We start from the raw sequence: 21,024 nt of genomic DNA on the forward strand, positions 1-21,024 counted from the left end.
CCATCCAGACAGGCCACAACCTCCCTACAGCTCTGGCTCTTTCCTCAAACTTTCTTCCGCCCTTGCCTCACCAAAGGGGGCATCCCGCTGGTCTTCTCTGCCTCTGTGCCCGGCCTGCCGGGCCCTGCCCCTGGGCTCCGTGGCCGTGCTCCCCGCGGCTGGCCCCAGCTCTGCCCTGAGCTGGTCTGGTCAATCCAATCTCCCCCGGCCGGGGCTCCTGGTGCCTTATCTCCAGATTCTTGATACCCAGGACCATTTCCTTCTCGGCCAAATAAACAGCATTCGCTCCTTGCTCTCTGCACCCCTCAGCCACCCAGCAGCTGTGTGGCCAGGTCACCTTAGAGGGAAAGGCTTTGAACACAGGCCCACAGATCCAACGCACCCCCCTCGTGCCCCACCCACCCACCTTGGTTCCCCTGCTGCCTGAAGCCCACCAGAGCAAGCCCACCAGAGCAAGCCCACCAGAGCAAACTCCCTGTGGCCCCCCGAGCAATCCTTCATCTCTCCCCCAGCCCCACACCTGCCCCAGCACTCCTCCCCTTCAACTGGTCTCCAGGGCCCCCTTAGGCACGGCTCCCCCGGGGTTCTCCCTGACTCCCCAGGCCTGCAGGCATCGGGCACTGCCCCATGGAAGGCCTGCCCACACCACTGAACAGTGCTTCCTGTCCCCTGCAGAACGCGGGCCCTGAGGGCAGGCTGGCACACATTTGTCACCGTGTCCACAACAAGATGTTGCATAAAGGTTCACATGCTCGGTGACTAGGGTTGTGGCCGACTGCACGGCAGACGCTGTCGGAGGTACCAGGTTTGGAGGCCTGGTGAAGAAAGGAGGGTAAGGACCCCCGCACCTCTCTCTCCCCAGCACCGCAGCCTCCACCCAGCCCAGTGGCCTCGACCCCCTTCCCCCCACCATCAGCTAGGTGGCCCCCTGTGTCCGCCTCCTCCAAGGGGCACAGACTTGGATTACTGTGATATTGAATGGTTTGCCTTGGAAACAAACAAAGATCATTCTGTCGTTTTTGAGATTGCATCCAAGTACTGCATTTTGGACTCTTGTTGACTATGATGGCTACACCATGTCTTCTAAGGGATTCTTGCCCACAGTAGTATATATAATGATCATTTGAGTTAAATTCACCCATTTCAGTCCATTTTAGTTTGCTGATGCCTAAAATGTCGATATTCACTCTTACCATCTCCTGTTTGACCATTTCCAATTTATCTTGATCCATGGACCTAACATTCCAGGTTCCTATGCAATATTGCACTTTACAGCATCGGAGTTTATTTCCATCACCAGTCACCTCCACAACTGGGTGTTGTTTTTGCTTTGGCTCCATCTCTTCACTCTTGCTGGAGTTATTTCTCCACTGATCTCCAGTAGCATATTGGGCACCTACTGACCTGGGGAGTTTATCTTTCAGTGTCCTATCTTTTTGCCTTTTCATCCTCTTCATGGGGCTCTCAAGGCAGGAATACTGGAGTGGTTTGCCATTCCCTTCTCCAGTGGACATGTTCTGTCAGACCTCTCCACCGTGACCCGTCCGTCTTGCCTACACGGCATGGCCATAGTTTCACTGAGTTAGTCAAGGCTGTGGTCCATGCAGTCAGATTGGTTAGTTTTCTGTGATTGTGGTTTTCAGTCTGTCTGTCCTCTGATGGAGAAGGATAAGAGGCTTACGGAAGCTTCCTGATGGGAGAGACTGACTGTGGGGGAGACTGGGTCTTGCTCTGATGGGCGGGGCCATGCTCAGTAAATCTTTAATCCAGTTTTCTGTTGATGGGCAGGGCTGTGTTCCCTTCCTGTTGTTGACCTGAGGCCAAACTATGGTGGAGCTAATGAAGATGATGGTGACCTCCTTCCAAAGGTCCCGGGCACGCACTGCCACACTCAGAGCCCCGACCCTGCAGCAGGCCGCCGCTGACCCACACCTCCCTGGAGACTCCTGGACACTCCCGGGCGAGTCTGGGTCGGTCTCTCGTGGGGTCCCGGCTCCTTTCTCCTGGGTCCTGGTGCACAAGGTTTGTCTGTGCCCTCCCAGAGTCCGTTTCCCAGTCCTGGGTAAGTTCTCATGGCTCTATGGTGGGGTTAATGGCGACCTCCTTCCAGAGGGCTTATGCCACACCCAGGTCTGTGGCACCCAGAGCCCCTGCCCCTGCAGCAGGCCACTGCTGGCCTGTACCCCCTCAGGAGACACTCAAACACAGTTCTGGCTCAGTCTCTGAGGGGTCCTGGTATGCACAAGTTTTGTCTGAGCCCTCTGAGCGTCTCTGGCAGGTATGGGGTTTGCTTCTAAATGGGATTTCGCCCCTCCTACTGTCTTACTGGGGCTTCTCCTTTGCCCTTGGATGTGGGGTATCTTGTTCTGGTGGGATCCAACACTCTCCTGCCATCAGCGAGTTGTAATTTAGTTCTTGCAGGAGAAGATGAGAGCACGTCCTGCTTCACCATTTTGTAGCTCCATCAACAGGCCACCATAAAAAGATATTCCAGAGTTATTTACTACATTCCCCCATATACATACACACACACACACATACATATATATATACATTTGTTGGTGCTGTTGTTCAGTGACTAAGACCTGTCCAGTTCTTTGTGCCCCACAGACTGCAGCACACCAGGCTTCCCTGTCCTTCACTATTGCCCAGAGTTTGCTCAAACTCATGCCCATTGAGTCGGTGATGCCATCCAACCATCTCATCTTCTGTCGTCCCCTTCTCCTCCTGCCCTCAATCTTTCTCAGCATCAGGGTCTTTTCCAATCAGTCAGCTCTTTGCATCAAGTGGGCAAAGTATTGGAGCTTCAGCATCAGTCCTTCCAATGAATATTCAGAGTTGCTTTACTTTAAGATTGACTGATTTGATCTCCTTGCTGTCCAAGGGACTCTCAAGAGTCTTTTCCAACACCACAGTTCAAGAGCATCAATTCTTCGGTGCTCAGCCTTCTTTGTGACCCAACTCTCAAATCTGTATAAGACTGCTGGAAAGACCATAGCTTTGTCTATACAGACTTGTTGGCAAAGTGGCGTCTCTGTTTTTTAATACACTGTCTAGGTTGGTCACAGCTCTCCTTCCAAGGAGCAAGCGTCTCTTACTTTCGTGGCTGCAGTCACTGTCTCAGAGACTTTGGAGCCCAGAGAAGAAAGCCTGTGACTGCTCCCATGCTTTCCCCTTCTGTTTGCCAGGAAGCGATGGGGCCGGATGCCATGATCTTCGGTTTTTGAATGTTGAGTTTTAAGCCAGCTTTTTCACTCTCCTCTTTAACCCTCATCAGGAAGCTGTTTAGTTCCTCTTTGCTTTTTGCCATTAGAGTGGTATCAACTGCCTCTCTGAGGTTGTTGATTTCTCCCAGCAATGTTGATTCCAGCTTGTGAGTGGTCCAGCCCGGCATTTTGCATGATGTACCCTGCATATAAGTTAAGCAGGCTGGGTTCCAATATACAGCCTTGACGTAATCCTTTCCCAATTTTGAACAAGTCTGTTGTTCCATATCCAGTTCTAATTGTTGCTTCTTGTTCTGCATACAGGTTTCTCAGGAGGCAGGTAAGGTGGTCTGGTATTCCCACCTCTTTAAGAATTTTCCACAGTTTGTTGTGATCCACACAGTCAAAGGCTTTTGTGTAGTCAATGAAGTAGAAGTGTTTTCCTGGAAATCCCCTTGCTTTCTCTATGATCCAACAGATGCTGGCAATTTGATCTCTGGTTCGCCTGCCTTTTCTAAACCAGCGTGAACATCTGGAAGTTCTCCGTGTTCCAGAAACCGAGAAGCCTAGCTCAGAGGATTTTGAATATAACCTCACTAGCATTTTAACGACCCTTCATTTTTACTGCACCACCCTCGACATTTAGTTTTTGACATCTTTGTGCGTGTGTGTATATCCCTTATTTTGGATATAGATGACTTTACTACTTTTGTCTTCTAACCTTCCTACTATCGTTGACATATGTTTGCCTTTACCAAGGAGCTTTAGCTGTGGCCTTCTCTTTTCAACTTGGAGAAGTTCTTTTAACACTTCTTGTAAAGCTGTTTTGATGGTGCTGACCTCTTTTAGCTTTTGTCTATAAAACTTTCGATCTTTCCATGAAATGTGAATAAAAGCCTTGCTGAGTACTCTTGGTTGCAGGTTTTTCCTTTTCATCACTTTAAGTATATCATGCCACTCACTCTCTTCCGGCTCACAGAGTTTCTGCTGAAAGGTTAGCCTCATGGGAGTAACCTTGTATGTTACTTTTCCGTTGTTGATTATAATATTCCCTCTTTATCTTTAATCTTTGCCCTTTGAATTAGTGTGTGTCTTGGTGTGACCCTCTTTGGGTTGATTCCCGTTGAGATTGTCTTTGCTTCCTGGACTGGATGTCTGCTTCCATTCCCAGGTTAGGGGGATTTTCAGCTATTATGTCTTCAAGCATGCTCCCAGCCCCTTTCTTCCTGCCTTCTTCTTCTGGGACCCCTATAATCATGACTCTTTTTATCTGTGTCCCTTACAGTGTTTTTAGGAGGGTTTATTCTCTCATATGAGTTTCCCTGGTGGCTCAGATGGTAAAGAATCTGCCTGCGACGTGGGAGACCCGGGTTCGATCCCTGGGTTAGGAAGATCCTCTGGAGAAGGGAATGGCTACACACTCTAGTATTCTTGCCTGGAGAATTCCATGGACGGAGGAGCCTGGTGGGCTACGTCCTTGGGGTCACAGAGAGTCGGACACAACTGAGCCACGGACACAACACAGCCAGTCATCCTTTCATACGCTAATTCTAATTTTACTTAATTTCTGGGATGATTTCTTTTTTCCACTCTCTCTCTGTGTTTGTCTCACTTAGATTTTTAAACCCTTCTGTTGAATATTTCCTCCAGAAGCTCATGTTTTTCTGTTTTGTCCTTTAAGGAGGAGATTGCTTCATTTTTTGGAAATTCATGGAGAAATATCAGACAAAAGTCCATCTGTTTTATAAATTTTTTTTGGTATGGCGTCTTCATTTTCCACAAGTGTCACCTTTCCTGTTCTTCTTTTTAATCCCGTAATCTTCTTGCATAGATCGTCTGCTGTTTCCCATTTTGAAACTCACCCACAAATAAGGTATTTCCTGGTATAGATAGTTGCAGAAGCGTCATTGTGGGAGGGAAAAGATCATAATTAAGGGCAATAAGGATTTCCTTAATGTGTAAATTCCTTTAGCCTTTACATCCCTGAGTCAGAAAAGGAAGCTTTAAGGTTGTTCCCAGGGCTTCGTCTCTCTAATCCCAGCCTCCAACAGTCCTGCCAATAAACCATATCATGCAGGTCTCCACTCAACGCCCTGCCCTCTGCTGCTCAAGCAGAGCTCCACACAGGCTCTGACTGCTGCCTTGCCCATGCCATCCTCATTGCCAGAGCAGGATTTTGTGTTTGCACCTTGGAGAAGGGGCCTCACCACTGCTTCCGGAGATCTGGAGCCCAGCACAACACCTCCTCCCTTCATTTGGCTCTCCTGACGCCTCTCTACTATCTTCCACACCCTGCCCACTTCTGTATGGTCCAGGATATTAAATGCATCTTTAGTTACCTCCAGGGGGTGTTTTTTTTTTTTTCTCTCCGAGTTGCTCTGTGGTATTTTCTGAAAGGAGACTAGAGGAATCTTCAAGTTGGATATGCCCTGATATCTTTTAAATCCTCTTTCTGCTTAAATTAATTAATGCAATTAAATTAATTGCATCTAAGAGTCCTGATTGACATAAAAATTTGTGCCAAGAGTGGAGGCAGGTGGCATTTCCTCAGCAGGCAGGAGGGCTCTGAAGAACAGCCTTGCTCTCTCTCTTTCCATGTAGAACTGTAGCCGTGTGCCTTGCTTTGGGCAGCGAAGTGTGACCAGAAGTGACACACCACACTCCCAGGGAAAAGTGCTCAGTCTCAACGAGCACTCTGTTTTTCAACCAATAAACTTCATTATTGCTACTCTTGGCCAAGGCAAGCAGCATGCGGGATCTCAGCTCACTGACCAGGGGCTGAAACTATGCCCCTTGCAGTGGAGGCATGAAGGCTCAACCACTGGGCTGCCAGGGAAGTCCCTACATTTATTTCCTAAGAGCAGTTTTAGGTTCACAGCAAAATTGAGTGGAAAGTATAAACAGTTTCCATAAAACCTCTTGTCTCCACACACACAGCCTCCCCGACTACCGGCATCCTGCACCACAGATGGTGATCCATGGACCTACACGGACACATCATCATCACCCAAGGTCCAGTTTACACTAAGAGTCACTCTTGGTGCTGTACACTCTTCAAAAGTGAAAAGTGAAAACATCAGTCACTCAGTCGGGCCTGACTCTTTGTGACCCCAAGGACTGTAGCCTGCCAGGCTCCTCTGCCCATGGCATTCTCCAGCCAAGAACACTGGAGGGGGTATCCATTCCCATCTCCAGGGGATCTTCCTGATCCAGGGATCGAACCCTGGCCTCACACATTGCAAGTGGATTCTTGGCCATCTGAGCCGCCAGGGAAGCCCTGTGCACCCGATGGGTTTTGACACATGTATAATGGCGTGCACCCACCATCACAGGGTCGTACAGAATCGCTTCAGTGCCCTAAACGTCCTCTGTGCTCTGCCTTTTCGTCCCTCCATCTCCCCTTAATCCCTGGCAACCACTGATCTTTCTACTGTCTGCACAGTTTTGCCTTTTCCAGACTGTCATAAATAGCTGGAATCGATCAGTTTGTCGGCTTTTCAGATTGGGTTCTTTCACTTAGTATTATGTATTTATGTTGGTCTGAATGGATCAACATTTATTTATCCATTGGCCTCCTGAAGGACATCTTTTTCTTTTTTTTTTTGAGGATAATTGCTTTCCAATATTGTGTTGGTTTCTGCCATACGTCAACACGCATCAGTCACAGGTATACATATGTCCCCTCCCTTGTGGACGCCCCTCCCATCGCCCACCCCACCCCGCCCCTCTGGGTTGCCACAGGGCACCAGGTTGACCTCCCGGGGTCACACAGCAAGCTCGCACTTGCTATCTGTCTTCCATGTGGCAATGTGCATGCTTCCGCACCCTCTCAGCTCATCCCGCCTTCTCCTTCCCCCACTGAGTCCACAACTCCGCTCTCTATATCTGCGTCTCCATTGCTGCCCTGCAAATAGGTTCATCAATACCACCTTCCATACACGTGTGTTAATACACAGTATTTGTCTTTATCTTTCTGGCTTACTTCACACTATAATAGGCTCTACGTTCATCCACCTCATTAGGACTGACTTGAATACACTCTTTTTTTATAGTTGCGTGTGGATAATTGTGTGAATCACAACAAACTGTGGAAAATTCTTAAAGAGTTGGGAATATCAGACCACCTTACCTGCCTCCTGAGAAATCTGTATGCAGGTCAAGAAGCAACAGTTAGAACCGGAAATGGAACAACAGATTGGGTCCAAATCTGGAAAGGAATATGTCAAGGCTGTATATTGTCACCCTGCTTATTTAACTTGTTTAACTCTCACACAGTACATCATGCGAAATGCTGGGCTGGATGAAGCACAAGCTGGAATTAAGATTGCCAGGAGAAATATCAATAACCTCAGATATGCAGATGACACCACCCTTATGGCAGAAAGTGAAGAACTAAAGAGCCTCTTGATGAAAGTGAAAGAGTAGAGTGAAAAAGTTGGCTTAAAACTCATTCAGAAAACTAAGATCATGGCATCTGGTCCCATCACTTCACAGCAAATAGACAGGGCAACAGTGAAAGACTTTATTTTGGGGGCTCCAAAATCACTGCAGATGGTGACTGCAGCCATGAAATTAAAAGAATTGTTCCTTGGAAGAAAAGCTATGACCAACCTAGACAGCATATTCAAAAGCAGAGACATTACTTTGCCAACAAAGGTCCATCTACTCAAAGCTATGGTTTTTCCAGTAGTCATGTATGGATGTGAGAGTTGGACTATAAAGAAAGCTGAGCACCAAAGAATTGATGCTTTTGAACTGTGGTGTTGGAGAAGACTCTTGAGAGTCCCTTGGACTGCAAGGAGATCAAACCACTCAATCCTGAAGGAAATCAGTCCTGAATAATCATTGGAAGGACTGATGCTAAAGCCACAATACTTTGGCCGCCTGATGTGAAGAACTGATTCACTGGAAAAGACCCTGATGCTGGGAAAGATTGAAGGCAGGAGGAGAAGGGGCCGACAGAGGATAAGATGGTTGGATGGCATCACTGACTCAATGGACATGAATTTGAGTAAGCTCTGGGAGTTGGTGGTGGACAGGGAAGCCTGGTGTGCTGCAGTCCATGGGGTCACAAAGAGTCAGACCCGACCGAGCGACTGAACGGAACTTCTGACCTACTTCATTCTGCGTAATAGGCTCTAGGTTCCACCTCTTTAGGACTGAGTTGAATACATTCTTTTTTATAGTTGAGTAATATTCCATTGTATGTATGTACCACAATCTTTCCTCTTCTGTCAGTGGACATCTAGGTTGCTCTTCATTGCTTCTAAGTCTCGGCAGCTGTAAATAAAGCTGCTATAGACATCCTTCTGCAGGATTCTGTATGGACATAAATTTTCACTGTATCTGGGTGAATACTAAGGAGTATGATTGCTGGGTCACGTGATAAGGACTTGTTTCATCTTGTGAAACACTGCCAGTGTGCTCTAACACAGCTGTATCACTTTGTGTCTGGCAATGACTGACGCTCTGTGCTGCTCCGTACCCTCCCCAGAATTCAGCACGCTCAGTGCTCTGCCTTTTCGCCATTTCTAACAGGTGTGCTAGGGCTCCCCTCGTGGCTCAGACGGGAAAGCATCTGCCTGGCCTGCAATGCGGGAGACCCGGGTTCGATCCCTGGGTCGGGAAGATCCCCTGGAGAAGGAAATGGCAACCCACTCCAGGACTCTTGCCTGGAGAATCCCATGGACGGAGGAGCCTGATAGGCTACAGTCCATGGGGTCACAAAGGGTCAGACACGACTGAGCAACTTCACCTTAACAGGTGTGTTAGTGATACCTAGTTGTTGCTTTGATTCGCCTTTCTCTAATGACATATATTGAGCATCTTTTCATGCGCTTATTTGCTGTCGGAATCTCTTCCCTGTTATCTGTTCATGTTTTTTGCCCATTTTGAATTACGTTCATTTTGTGATTGCTGAGTTTAAAGAGGGTTTTGTTTTTTGTTTTGAATATTTTGGATAATGGTCCTTTATCAGTTGCATCCTTTGCAAATACTTCCTCCTAGTCTATGTCTTACGTCTATGACTTAGAAGATCAAGTCTCTCCCTATTCCCTTGGCATTGTACTCCACAGAGCACAAGTGTTTAATGAGGTCATTCGTACCAATTACCTCTTTCATGTATCATGTCTTTGATTTTGCCTCTAAAAAGTCATAAGCACACCCAGGGTCATTTAGCTTTTCCACTGTTACTTTCTTTCAGTTTTATAGTTTTGCATTTTATAGTTAGATCTATGATCCATTTTGAGTTAATTTTTGTGTAAGGTCTAGGTTATTTGTTTGCAGGTTGATGTCCAGTTTTTCCTACACCATTTGTTCAGAAGATTGTCTTTGCTCCATTGTATTTCTTTTACTCTCTTTTCAAAGATTAGTCGACTACGTTTGTCAGTCTATTTCTGGGTCCTCTGCGGCCAACACCATGCTGTCTTGATTACCGTATCTTTATTACAGTCTCAAAGTTAGGTCGTGGCAGTCCTCCACCTGTGTCCTTCTGAACCTTTAATATGGACTCAGCTATTCTGGGTCTTTTGTCTCTCCACATAAACTTTAGAATAAGTCTGTCAATATCCAGAATAACTTGCTGAAAATGCAAGTAGATCAAGTTGGGGAGCAGTGACATCGTGACAATATCGAGCCCCCTGTCCATGAACATAGAATATCTCCCCATTTATTTACTTCTTTTGGTCTCTCTCATCAGAGTTTTGGTATATAGATCAAGTATACGGCTTGCTAGACTTATACCCAATTACTTCATTTTTGGGAAGCTAATTGCTGACCTAAAGCAATAAGACGGCCAGTTAGTTCACCACCAGCAACAAAACAAGGCCTGTCCAGAAGCAGCAAATAATTGCAGTTCAGGACCTGCAACTATGGTGAACTGCACGCAAGTCCAGTAAAGAAAAGGAGACTTTTTAAAGAAGTTAGTGGCTGCGTGAGGTGTTAGTTGCAGCATGTAGGATCTTCTTTGTGCCATATGGGACCTTTTCCCTGCAGTGCATGGACTCTCCAGCTGTGGTACACGGGCTCAGTAGCTCTTCCTTGTGGACTAAGGTGCCCTATGGCATATGGGATCTTAGTTCCCTGACCGACGTTTGAACCCACATACGCTGCACTGCAAGGCAGATTCTTTACCACTGGGCACCATGGAAGCTGCAAGGAAACGTTTTATAGAGCAGAAGGGGAAGCTGGAAAGGGAAACTAAAAATTAAGCGTCCACTGGAGCAAGCTGGGATGTGACGCACAGTGGGTCCTCATTAGCTGAGCTGTGACAGCCTGACACTGAGCGATCACCAGGCAAGGAGAAACTCTCTCCCTCCTGTTGGCAGTAGTGGTGTCCTTCCGGCCTGAGAGGCAAGGCCCATCTCCTATGGACACTGTATTGAGTGACCTGTGCACGAGAGCTTCTGCTTCTGTCCTTTCAGCTGTTTTAGCGAGATTCCCCTTTATAGGCACACCTCTTACTGCACTTTGCCTTGCTGAACGTCAAAGATACTGCTTTTTTAAAAACTGAAGGTTGGTGCATCAAGCAAGTCTGTTCGCACCATTTTCCCAATAGCATTTTCTTACTTCATGTCTCTGTGTCCTATCATGGCAACTCTCACAATCTTGAAAGCAAACTTTACACTGTTATTGTATTTGTTATAGTGATCTGTAGCCTTTGATTTTAATACAACTCACTGGATGTTCAGATGATGGTTAGCATTTTTTGGTAATAATTTTAAAATTAAGGTATGGGTATGTGCATTTGTTTAGATATAATGTTATTGCACACTTAATAACTGAGCACAATATAGTGTAACCCTAACTTTTATGTGCTCTGGGAAACAAAAGGAAAAGGTGTGACTTTACTGCGATGTTCACTTTGTTGTGGGGGTCTGGCTATATGCAATATCTGGATATTGCAATAAATTGCAATATATCTGAGGTACGCGTGTATTGATTTTCACATAGTGAAAATGATAACTTGTTCATTACTGGTATACAGGGAAGCAGCTGACTTTTACATGTCTACTTTGTACCCTGCAACCCTGACATAATCACTTATTAGCTTCAGGTTCTGTTGTCTTTGGATGTTTATATAGATGATCACGTCCTTTGCAGACAGTTCAACTCCTTCCTTCCCCGTCTGCGTGTTTCATTTTTCTTGTCTTATTGCTTGTGCCAGGACTTCCAGTGTGACGCTGAAACGCAGCCACCACAAGAAGGGACATTCTTGCCTTGTTCTTGATCTTAGCAAGAAAACTCTGATGATGGCATTAAGTATGATGGGATTTTTACACTTTTGGTAAACTTTTACCCAGTTGAGGGCACTTCCCTCTATTCCTAGTTGCTAAGACATATGGCTTTAAACTCCTACTTTTGCTAAACAGCACTTTTGTGAATGCACCATAACGTGACCTGCCATGAATGAATTAGGGCAAGTCTGGGGCTTGGTATCTGGCTGGACTTTGGCTGTGTACGCTAAGGCGCTTCTGTCGTACTGACTCTTGGCAACCCTACGGGCTGTAGCCTGCCAGGCTCCTCTGTCTGTGGGAGTCTCCAGGCAAGAATGCTGGAGTGGGTTGCCATGCCCTCCTCGAGGGGACCTTCCTGACCCAGGGACTGAGCCCACGTTTCTTGCGTCTTCTGCATTGGCACGTGGGTTCCTTACCACTAGTGCCCCCTGGGAAGCCCATGATTTTAGCAGAGGGCAGTGATCTAGACAGTATCAAGGGCGGGGGCGGGGGGCCCTGGATATATTGGCACACAGCTACAAAACCACTTATCTGGAGATGCGGACACCAGAGACAAATATCTTTTGAAGGCCAGACTTTGAGACTAGCTGACACCACCTTAAAAACAGTAAGACTCCACTTATCTGGAGATGCGGACACCAGAGACAAATATCTTTTGAAGGCCAGACTTTGAGACTAGCTGACACCACCTTAAAAACAGTAATACTTGAGAAACTCAAGGACTTCACAGGGCGGCTGGGGGTGGGGAGGTCTCCTTTAACAGTGCTGGTAGTCAACAGGCAATGACGGGCTCAAAGTCCTAAAGGTTTAGGTTAAGACAAGGGCTGAGAGTGCCTTCTGCACTCGAGGCACACGGTACCCAAGAGGTTGGCATCCAGCGCCCTAGACTCACCAGTAATGAGAAGTTGGCATCCAGCTCCCTGGACTCACCAATAATGTTCTCTTTGCTGCGAGTGAGACGCTTCTGTTGCCCTGAACGCAGTGCGGCGCATCCTTGCTCCCGTGCACCATTAGCTCCCAGCCCGGGTCAGCCAGGAGTGCGGGCGGCCCGCAGCGCGTTCATGTTTACGCCTGGATGCGGACGGTCTCTGCCAGGTGAGTGCTCCCTGCGTCCTTACCTTTCTGTCCCTGACTCCTGTTGGCCAGGGCTGCTTCGTGCCACCTGCCACCGAAACGCACCGTTTGCTCGCTTCGCACCCCAGCCACGTGAAACCAAGGCCACAGCAGCACCTAGGCCGGAGGGGCATGCTTCCTGGCCTTCCAGGCCTCAGGGGAAGGAGCGGATACCTGATGACACATGCCCACCAGGCCCCGGGAGACCCTCCTGTGACTCCCACAGGGGGTTACTCTCCCCACTCTCCTGACTGCAACGTGTGGACATTAATTTGGGAGCAACTGCCAGGGGCAGAGTGGGTCAACAGAAACCAGGAACGAGGCTCGAACCCGTACCCCTGCATTGGAACAGAGTCCATCACCAAATTGATGGACGTGAGTTTGAGCAGGCTCCAGGAGTTGGTGATGGACAGGAAAGCCTGGTGTGCTGTAGTCCAAGGGGTCGCAAAGAGTTGGACGTGACTGAGCGACTGAACTGAACTAAACCACTGGACCACTAGGGAAATGCTAGGACACACTGTTTCCAGATACATGGGTCTGTGTGTGTCCATTAGGTCAAGCTTATGAATGCTCTCATCCGAATCTTCCGGATCCATCTGACGTGTCTACTTGATCACCAGTCCCTAGAGCGGATGTTAAACGTCTCCCACTTGGGTTTGTGAACTGACTTCTTGCAGGTGTGCCAGCTTCTGTTAGACAGATCTGCAGCTGTTTCTGGTGCAAGGCTGTTTAACCTTCCAGGCGACCTGAACCCTTTTTATCATTCAGTGACATCTTTTCTCTCTAGCAATACCTTTTAAATTCTAGTAACACATCATTTTGGTTACCATGTTTCTTAACTGGAATTTAATCTAAAGAATTTTATAAACAGTCTTCCTGAAATACAATCCACAGACCGTACCATCCATCTCCGCTCTCACTGCCTGCCTGTGGGCTTGCACTCACCTGTCATTGCGGACCCTCCATCCACCCCACGTAGTTCTCCAGGTTTTACCCCTTCTCTCCCACCTCCCCCTAGACTGATACCATCCAGCCAGCTCCATTTTCTTTTCCCTCCTACTCCAATAACACTATCTTTTAGTAGTTAGAATTTTTAATAACCATCTTCACCTTAAATTCTACTCTTCACCCACTTTTCACATCAACTTGGTGTAGCTCAATTACAGGTGCCTGAGAACACCCTGCCTGCTCCGCCGCCAAGCCCATCAGCTCCACTCCAGCTCTGCTGCAGGAGCTGGTTTCACCCTCCCAAGCGCGCCTGGGGCTAACACCGTAGTCACGAAGGCCATTCCCTTCCTGCTGCTGTGACAATGAGAGGAAGAGGCGGCCAGCAAAGCCCTCCCTAGGTGCCCGCTCCCTCCTCACAGCTCCCTGGTCCACTACCCCACAACCTGCAGGGAGCCTCTGGTCAGTAAGAGGAGGCTGGAGCTGGACCTGGGTCAGCCCCTTCCCCGGATCTGAAGGCTCTTCTGCGCGGCGGTGCCTGAGCCTCAGACAAACCGGTGAGGGGCACGAGGCAGAGTCCACTTTCCGCCGGAGCCTGCACCGCTCCGGACGGGGGTCGGGCAGCCGGAGCCTCAGGCCAGGCCGGCGCGCTCCAGGTCTTGGGGCAGGATGCGGCCCCTCTTGCGCGCCTTCTCCAGGCGGCGCTCGGCCTTGGCCGCCTTCTTCTTGCGCAGGTTCTGCCGCCGCCGGTCCTGCCGCTGCTGCATCTTGCCCACCACGTGCGCCGTGCGCTTCTCCCAGGCGCGCTGGCGCTGCGCGCGCCTCTTCTCCTTGCGCTTCAGGGCTTCCTGCAGCCGGCGCTCGTCGTCACGGATCCGCACGCCCTCGGCCTTGTACAGCAGGTTGGTCCAGCGCATCTTGGCCTCGAGCTCCTGGGCCTGCCCCGCGTCCCGGTCCCGCAGCTCCTCCAGCCGGGCCTGACGCGCCTGCAGGCGCTCCAGCAGCTGCCGGTAGTTCTTGCCCGTCAGCGGTGTCAGGTTCCCCTTCAGCTTCTGCCTCTTCTCTTTCCGGCGCTGGGCCTTGCTGGCCGGCTCCTCCTCGGTCACCTCCACCTCGGGGGAGAGGGCGACGCGAGCTGAGGGCCGCTCCCCGCCCGCCCCAGGGCTGCACGGCTCTCACCGTGTTGAAGAGCAGCCCCGGCTGGGCCTGCGTCTCCTCCCCGGGCACCTGCGGGTCCGGCTCGGTGGCCTCCGCCCCCTCCCGAGGGCCCCCTCCCGCCTGCCCGACGGCAGCACAGGGCGCGCACAGCCCAGCGGCACGGCGCTCACCTTGTTGAAGAGCAGCCCCGGCTGGGCCTGCGTCTCCTGCCCGGGCACCGGCGGGTCCGGCTCGGTGGCCTCCGCCCCCTCCAGTGCCTTGGCTGACTTCTCCTTTGCTCTCAGCTCCCTCCGTTTCCTCTTTTTCCGGTCGCGCTCCTGCTTCCTCCGGCGTCTTTTCTCCAAAACAGCGGCGGACAGCTCTTTGGTGCTGCCCTGTGGGGTGATCCTGCGCTCACTCATAAGGTTCTTATAACAGGGCCCCCAGCTTAGCACGTGCAGTCAGGTCAGGACAAGGGCCGGCGGGGTGCGGCGTTCCTCCCCGAGATGACCTGGCCCCAGAGTGCGCCCGAGACAAGGAGGAGGGGACCCTGTGAGAACCACAGCTTCCAGATTCCAGGCGGAGACCACATGCCAGGGCACCTCCCAAAAGGGGCCACTAAGTCTATCCAATGACCCAACAAGGGGCACCTCGTCCTCCATCCAGTCAGACAGGGTAAGGGCAGGGGGCTGGGGCACCGCCACCACCAAATCGGGAGGTTCGGTCAGGACAAGGCAGTGTTGCCTGTGCAGACCCCGGCGCTACTCTGAGCCCCGCCCGGCAGACAAGAGTGCTCTGGACCACCGCAGGAAGGCAGGGCCCTCGGGCCTGTCCCCCACGGCAGAGGCCTGGGGAGGCCCCCAGGGAAAGGAGGGGAGGCGACCCCACTCAGCACTCAGCACTGAGGCTGGCTCACATCCCGGAGCGTCGGTCCTGTGGCGGTCCCCTCGGGCAGGTCACCTCATCTCAGGCCCCGGTTCACCTCGGGGGCCGTCAGGACAATCAGAAGAACAAACGCCCAGGAAGTGCTGCTGAGAGAGGAGCCTGAGCCTCTCAAAGGCCGCAGCAGAGAAGAGCCAGCAGCGCGACATGGGGGCTTAGCCTGCACTGCCCCCCAGGTGACACGAACGGCACCTGACCTCCTGCAGAACAGAGGTGCCAAGACCCTCCTGCCAGGCCTGTGACGGCCGGCAGAGCAGGGAGCCGACCTCCGAGAGCACCGGGGTGTCTCCTCCTCCAGGTGGGGTGGGGATGGCCCTGCAGTTCCCAGAGACCCCTGCCTGCCCCCCACCCCACACCTACCTGGCCCCGCGCCTCCTGAATCTTCTCATGCAGGCGCTGCCGCAGAACATCCAAGGCAAATAAAGAGTCAGGCTCTGTGGCCAGGCCACCTGCAAAGAAGGATCAGAAATCCAGAAGGAGAACCCCTCGCGACCTTTCTGTGCCCCCCCTGGTGCCGGATTCAAAGCCTGAGCCTCCGTGTGCGCCCCCCACCCCCACTCCTGTCCAGTGGCCACTGGTGGACCTGCAGGGCAGTTCTAGTGAACTCTTCACCTCTTCAAGCTGGACTGGCCTCCGGGGTAGGGCTTGCTTGTGTAACACGGGCCAAACCCATCTCTGGATTCTTCCAACTTCTGCGGCACCCACCCACACCCAGAGGCAGCTCTCACAATATCACTTCAGAGACTTGAGGGCAGTGAAGCTCGGCGTGCCAGGCCTCTCAGGATCTCAAAGAGGACACGGCCATGACCCTCCCCGTCCCGGTTACTATATGACCTGGGACGTCTGTGCCCTTCCTGAGCTTCCCATCCACCCAGAGACCCTGCGATCTGTCCTCTGCAAAGCCTCACACCATCCCAGTGTACCTGATCGTGCTGTTATGACCGGAGAAGGCCACGTACACACCTATCCCAGATCCCAGGGGGCCCTGCCTGCCTGCCCGGCCCCCTCACCCGCCGGGGCCCTGGTGGAGCTGGCGGCTCCCTCCTCCTCCTCGGCCGCCTCTGGCTTCCTGGCCTCAGACTTCGCAGAGGCCTGGGCCCTGGGCTTCGCAGTCTTCTCCTCCCGCTCCCGGGGTTTCTTCTGTGCTTTCCTCCTCTTCTTCCTGGGGGGTGCAGCAGCATCTGAGACTTGAGTTTTGCCAGCTGAAACAAGAAACAAGAAAGGGCTGCCACTTCAATCCCTGTGACCCAGTCAGTAGGTAAGAAGGTCCTACAAAGGTTTTGATTCCAGAAGGATGCCAAAAGCCAGTTGAGATGGGAGTTGTGGGGACCTTCATGTGAGCTCAGAACCACACACCTCCTGGAAAGCAGACTGGTCACACTCATCAATCCCTGAAGAGTGTAACACGCTGACCCAGCGGTCTACTTTTGAAATTCATTCCCGGTGTGCAGATAGATCTGGCCTCAAAGATATTCATCATAGCATCCTTTTTTGAGTGAAAAACTAGGAAAATCCAAATATCCATCCACAGGGACAATGATGGCACATCCCACAACAAATTATATAGCCCAAAACGGGGTATATCGTTTTGGGCTTCCCAGGTGGAGCTAGCAGTAAAGAATCCACTTGCTAAAGAGATGTGGGTTCGATCCTTGTGTCAGCAAGATGCGCTGGAGGAGGAAATGGCAACCTGCTCCAGAATTCTTGCCTGGAAAAATCCCATGGACAGGGGAGCCTGGCAGGCTCTAGTACATGGGGTCCGCAAAGAGCGGGACACAACTGAGCGACTGAAGACACGCATACACGCTTTCATGTTAACAGGTGGAAAGGGAATTCTCTGACAATCCAGGCAAAATGGCTGTCTGAGGAGGCCTTACAAATAGTTGAGAGAAGAAGAGAAGCAAAAGGCAAAGGAGAAAAGGAAAGATATAGCCACTTGAACGCAGAGTTCCAAAGAACAGCAAAGAAAGCCTTCCTAAGTGATCAATGCAAAGAAATACAGGAAAACAATAGAATGGGAAAGACTAGAGATCTCTTCAAGAAAATTAAGAGACACCATGGAAACATTTCATGCAAAGATGAGCATAATAAAGGACCTAACAGAAGCAGAATATATTAAAAAGAGGTGGCAAGTATATACAGAAGAACTGTACAAAAAAGATCTTCATGATCCAGATAACCACGAAGGTGTGCTCACCTGGAGCCAGGCATCCTGGAGTGCAGTCAGGTGGGCCTTAGGAAGCATCACTACAAACAAAGCTAGTGGAGGTGATGGAATTCCAGCTGAGCTACTTCAAATCCTAAAAGATGATGCTGTGAAAGTGCTGCACTCAATATGCCAGCAAATTTGGAAAACTCAGCAGTGGCCACAGGACTGGAAAAGGTCAATTTTCATTCCAATCCCAAAGAAAGGCAATGCCAAAGAATGCTCAAACTACCACACAATTGCACTCATCTCACAGGCTAGCAAAGTGATGCTCAAAATTCTCCAAGCCAGGCTTCAATAATACATAAACTGACAAGTTTCAGATGTTCAAGCTGGATGTAGAAAAAGCAGAGGAACTAGAGATCAAATTGCCAACATCCACTGGATCACATCTGCTTCATTGACTACACTGAAGTCTTTGACTGTGTGGATCACAACAAACTGTGGAAAATTTTTAAAGAGATGGGAATACCAGACCACCTTACCTGCCTCCTGAGAAATCTGTATGCAGGTCAAGAAGCAACAGTTAGAACCAGACATGGAAAAATGAACTGGTTCAAAATTGGGATACGTAAAAGCTGTATATTGTCCCTCTGCTTATTTAACTCATATGCAGGGTACATCATGCAAAATGCTGGACTGGATGAAGCACAAGCTGGAATTGCTGGGAGAAATATCAATAACCTCAGATACGCAGATGACACCACCCTTATGGCAGAAAGTGAAGAGGAGCTAAAGAGCTTCTTGATGAAAGTAAAAGAGGAGAGCGAAAAAACTGGCTTAAAACTCAACATTCAAAAAATGAAGACCATGGCTCCAGTCCCATCACTTCATGGCAAACAGATGGGGAAACAGTGCAAACAGTGACAGACTTTATTTCCTGGGCTCCAAAACAACTGCAGCCATGAAACTAAAAGACGCTTGCTCCCTGGAAGAAAAGCTATGACCAACCCAGACAGCATATTAAAAGGCAGAGACATCACTTTGCCAACAAAGGTCCATACAGCAAAAGCTATGGTTTTTCCAGTAGTCATGTGTGGATGTGAGAGTTGGACCGTAAAGAAAGCTGAGCACCAAAGAATTGATGCTTTTGAACTGTGGTGTTGGAGAAGACTCCTGAGAATCCCTTGGACTGCAAGGAGGTCAAATCAGTCAATCCTATAGGAAATCAGTCCTGGATATTCATTGGAAGGACTCTTGCTGAAGCTCCAATACTTTGGCCACCTGATGCAAAGAGCTGATTCATTGGAAAAGACCCTGATGCTGGGAAAGACTGAAGGCAGGAGAAGGGGACGACAGAGGATGAGATGGTTGAATGGTATCACCAATTCTGTGGATAGAAGTTTGAGCAAGCTCTGGGAGTTGATGTCCCTTGGACTGCAAGGAGATCAAACCAGTGAATCCTAAAGGAAATCAACACCGAATATTCATTGGAGATCCTGATTCTGGGAAAGTGTGAAGGCAGGAGTAGAAGGAGTCAGGATGGGGTGGGAGGGCTGACAGATGGTAGGATGGCCGGATGGCATCATGGACTCGATGGACATGAGTTTGAGCAAACTCTGGGAGATGGTGATGGACAGGGAAGCCTGGGGTGCTGCAGTCCATGGGGGTGGAAAAGACTCAGACACGACTGAGCGACTGAACAGAACTGAATCAGTGGTTAGGACTCCACACTCTCACTGCCAAGGGCTGAGGTCAATGTGTGTTGGGGAACTAAGATCCCATAAGTGATGTGGAAAAGAAAAAAGTGGAGGAAATGTTTACATTTTAAAAGGAAAATGAGAAATGAGTGCACCAAGTAGGGAGCCAATTGGTTCCGGGAGAAGTACACAGGAGAGGAACTAGAAAGATCTAACTTTTCACTGAGTGATGACAAATTCCCTTAACCCCTAGAGTGAACAGGTTTTCCGGGTCTAACGAAAGTCCGTTTCTCCTCTGGTAGGTCCACGCCCGGCCCTGCCGCTCTCCCTCTCCTCCAAGGCTGGACAGGACTTACAAGCCCCGGCTCCCCACAAGGCAGTTTTGGTCTGCTTCGCCTATTTGCGTCTATGAGGGGGGCCTGTCACCCCCGCCTCGTACACTGCCTTGGCAGGAACCATCTTCTTCCTCCCTTCTCCCCACACTACCCACAATAAAGGGCTGACTAAGTCATGTTTCTCATCGACGCTCACACCAGTCTTTCCACTCAATGTGGAGAGCTGGCCGAGCCTGTTCCACAGAGTCACCCCCTCCAAACCCCAGCCGAGCTTCCTGCCTGGTGGGGCGCACGGATGAGGCCCCTCGGACCCCGAGACGGGGGCCCCCAACGGGCCAGGGCAGCGGCGCGGCCCTGAGCGTCTCTCACGGTACCTCCCTCTGGAACTTCGCAGGCCTGCCTCACGCGTCTGCGGCTCTACTCCGCCTGAAGACGGCTCAGGGGCGGTGCAGCGGAGCGGGGACGCGAGCGCCGCGGGGGTGGACGGGGTACCCTTTCCGAAGCCCTCTCCGCCCCGGCCCCCCGGGCTGCGCTTTTACCCGATTTGCGCTTCTGCGGTTCGGTGCTGGGCTGGGAGCAGATCTTCTTGGCCAGGCCCTGCAGGTAAGCGTCTTTCGCCAACAGAGAAGTCATGGCCGGGGCTCGCTCGCCGTCCTGCTCGGAGCGAGGAGGGCCGGGCTGCAGCGTTCCGGGCCGCCGCCGGGCCCACAGGCCCCTCACACAAGACAAGACCCTCACCCGCCCAGCGGCGCTCGCCGGAAATCACCACGTGCGCAGGCGCGGCTGGCCGAGCGCCGAGCCGCCAGAGCACGGCGATCGATTAACCGGGCCTCGATGCCGCCGGAAGAAGCCTTTGGGGAGGGAAACGCAAAGCACTGTGGGGCGGGACGCAAAGCATTGTGGGGCAGAGGCGGCGCCCCGTACTCCCCGCGCGCCCGGTAACCTACGGGGTGACTGGAATAGACCTGTAGTAATTGAGGCCTGTTTGGAGCTCGGCCCCCAAGGGGAAGCTGGCAAGACCGCGTTAGCCCGGAAGGGACTTGCGCGCCAGGCAGGTTCCAAGCCCTGGGGATGCGAGAAAAGAAAAAAAGATGAAAAAAACATGCGGCGGTGTCCCTGCCGAGTGTGTGGCTCCTCGGTGCCTAGTGATAAACTCCGAGTATCGCAGGTGTCGGGTCGCGGGCTGCCATTTCCTCCGTACACTGGGACGCTGACCTCCCTCTGGGAAGGAGACAGGGCGCAGGGTTGACGTCCCGGCTCTTCTGG

The 21,024-nt window shown here is 50.9% G+C and overlaps 1 protein-coding gene across 1 annotated transcript; it reads right to left on the reverse strand.

The window, feature by feature from the left end:
* On the reverse strand, positions 13,385–20,566 carry SURF6 (surfeit 6). Its single transcript, XM_018056139.1, has 5 exons — positions 20,298–20,566; positions 16,588–16,779; positions 15,938–16,026; positions 14,827–15,030; positions 13,385–14,610 (listed from the first exon to the last, which is right to left on the reverse strand). The coding sequence occupies exons 1-5, from the start codon at positions 20,389–20,391 to the stop codon at positions 14,131–14,133; spliced, it is 1,059 nt and encodes a 352-aa protein (XP_017911628.1). The 5' UTR covers positions 20,392–20,566; the 3' UTR covers positions 13,385–14,130.

This window comes from Capra hircus, chromosome 11, assembly GCF_001704415.2.
Source record: "Capra hircus breed San Clemente chromosome 11, ASM170441v1, whole genome shotgun sequence".
Lineage (NCBI taxonomy): Eukaryota > Metazoa > Chordata > Mammalia > Artiodactyla > Bovidae > Capra > Capra hircus.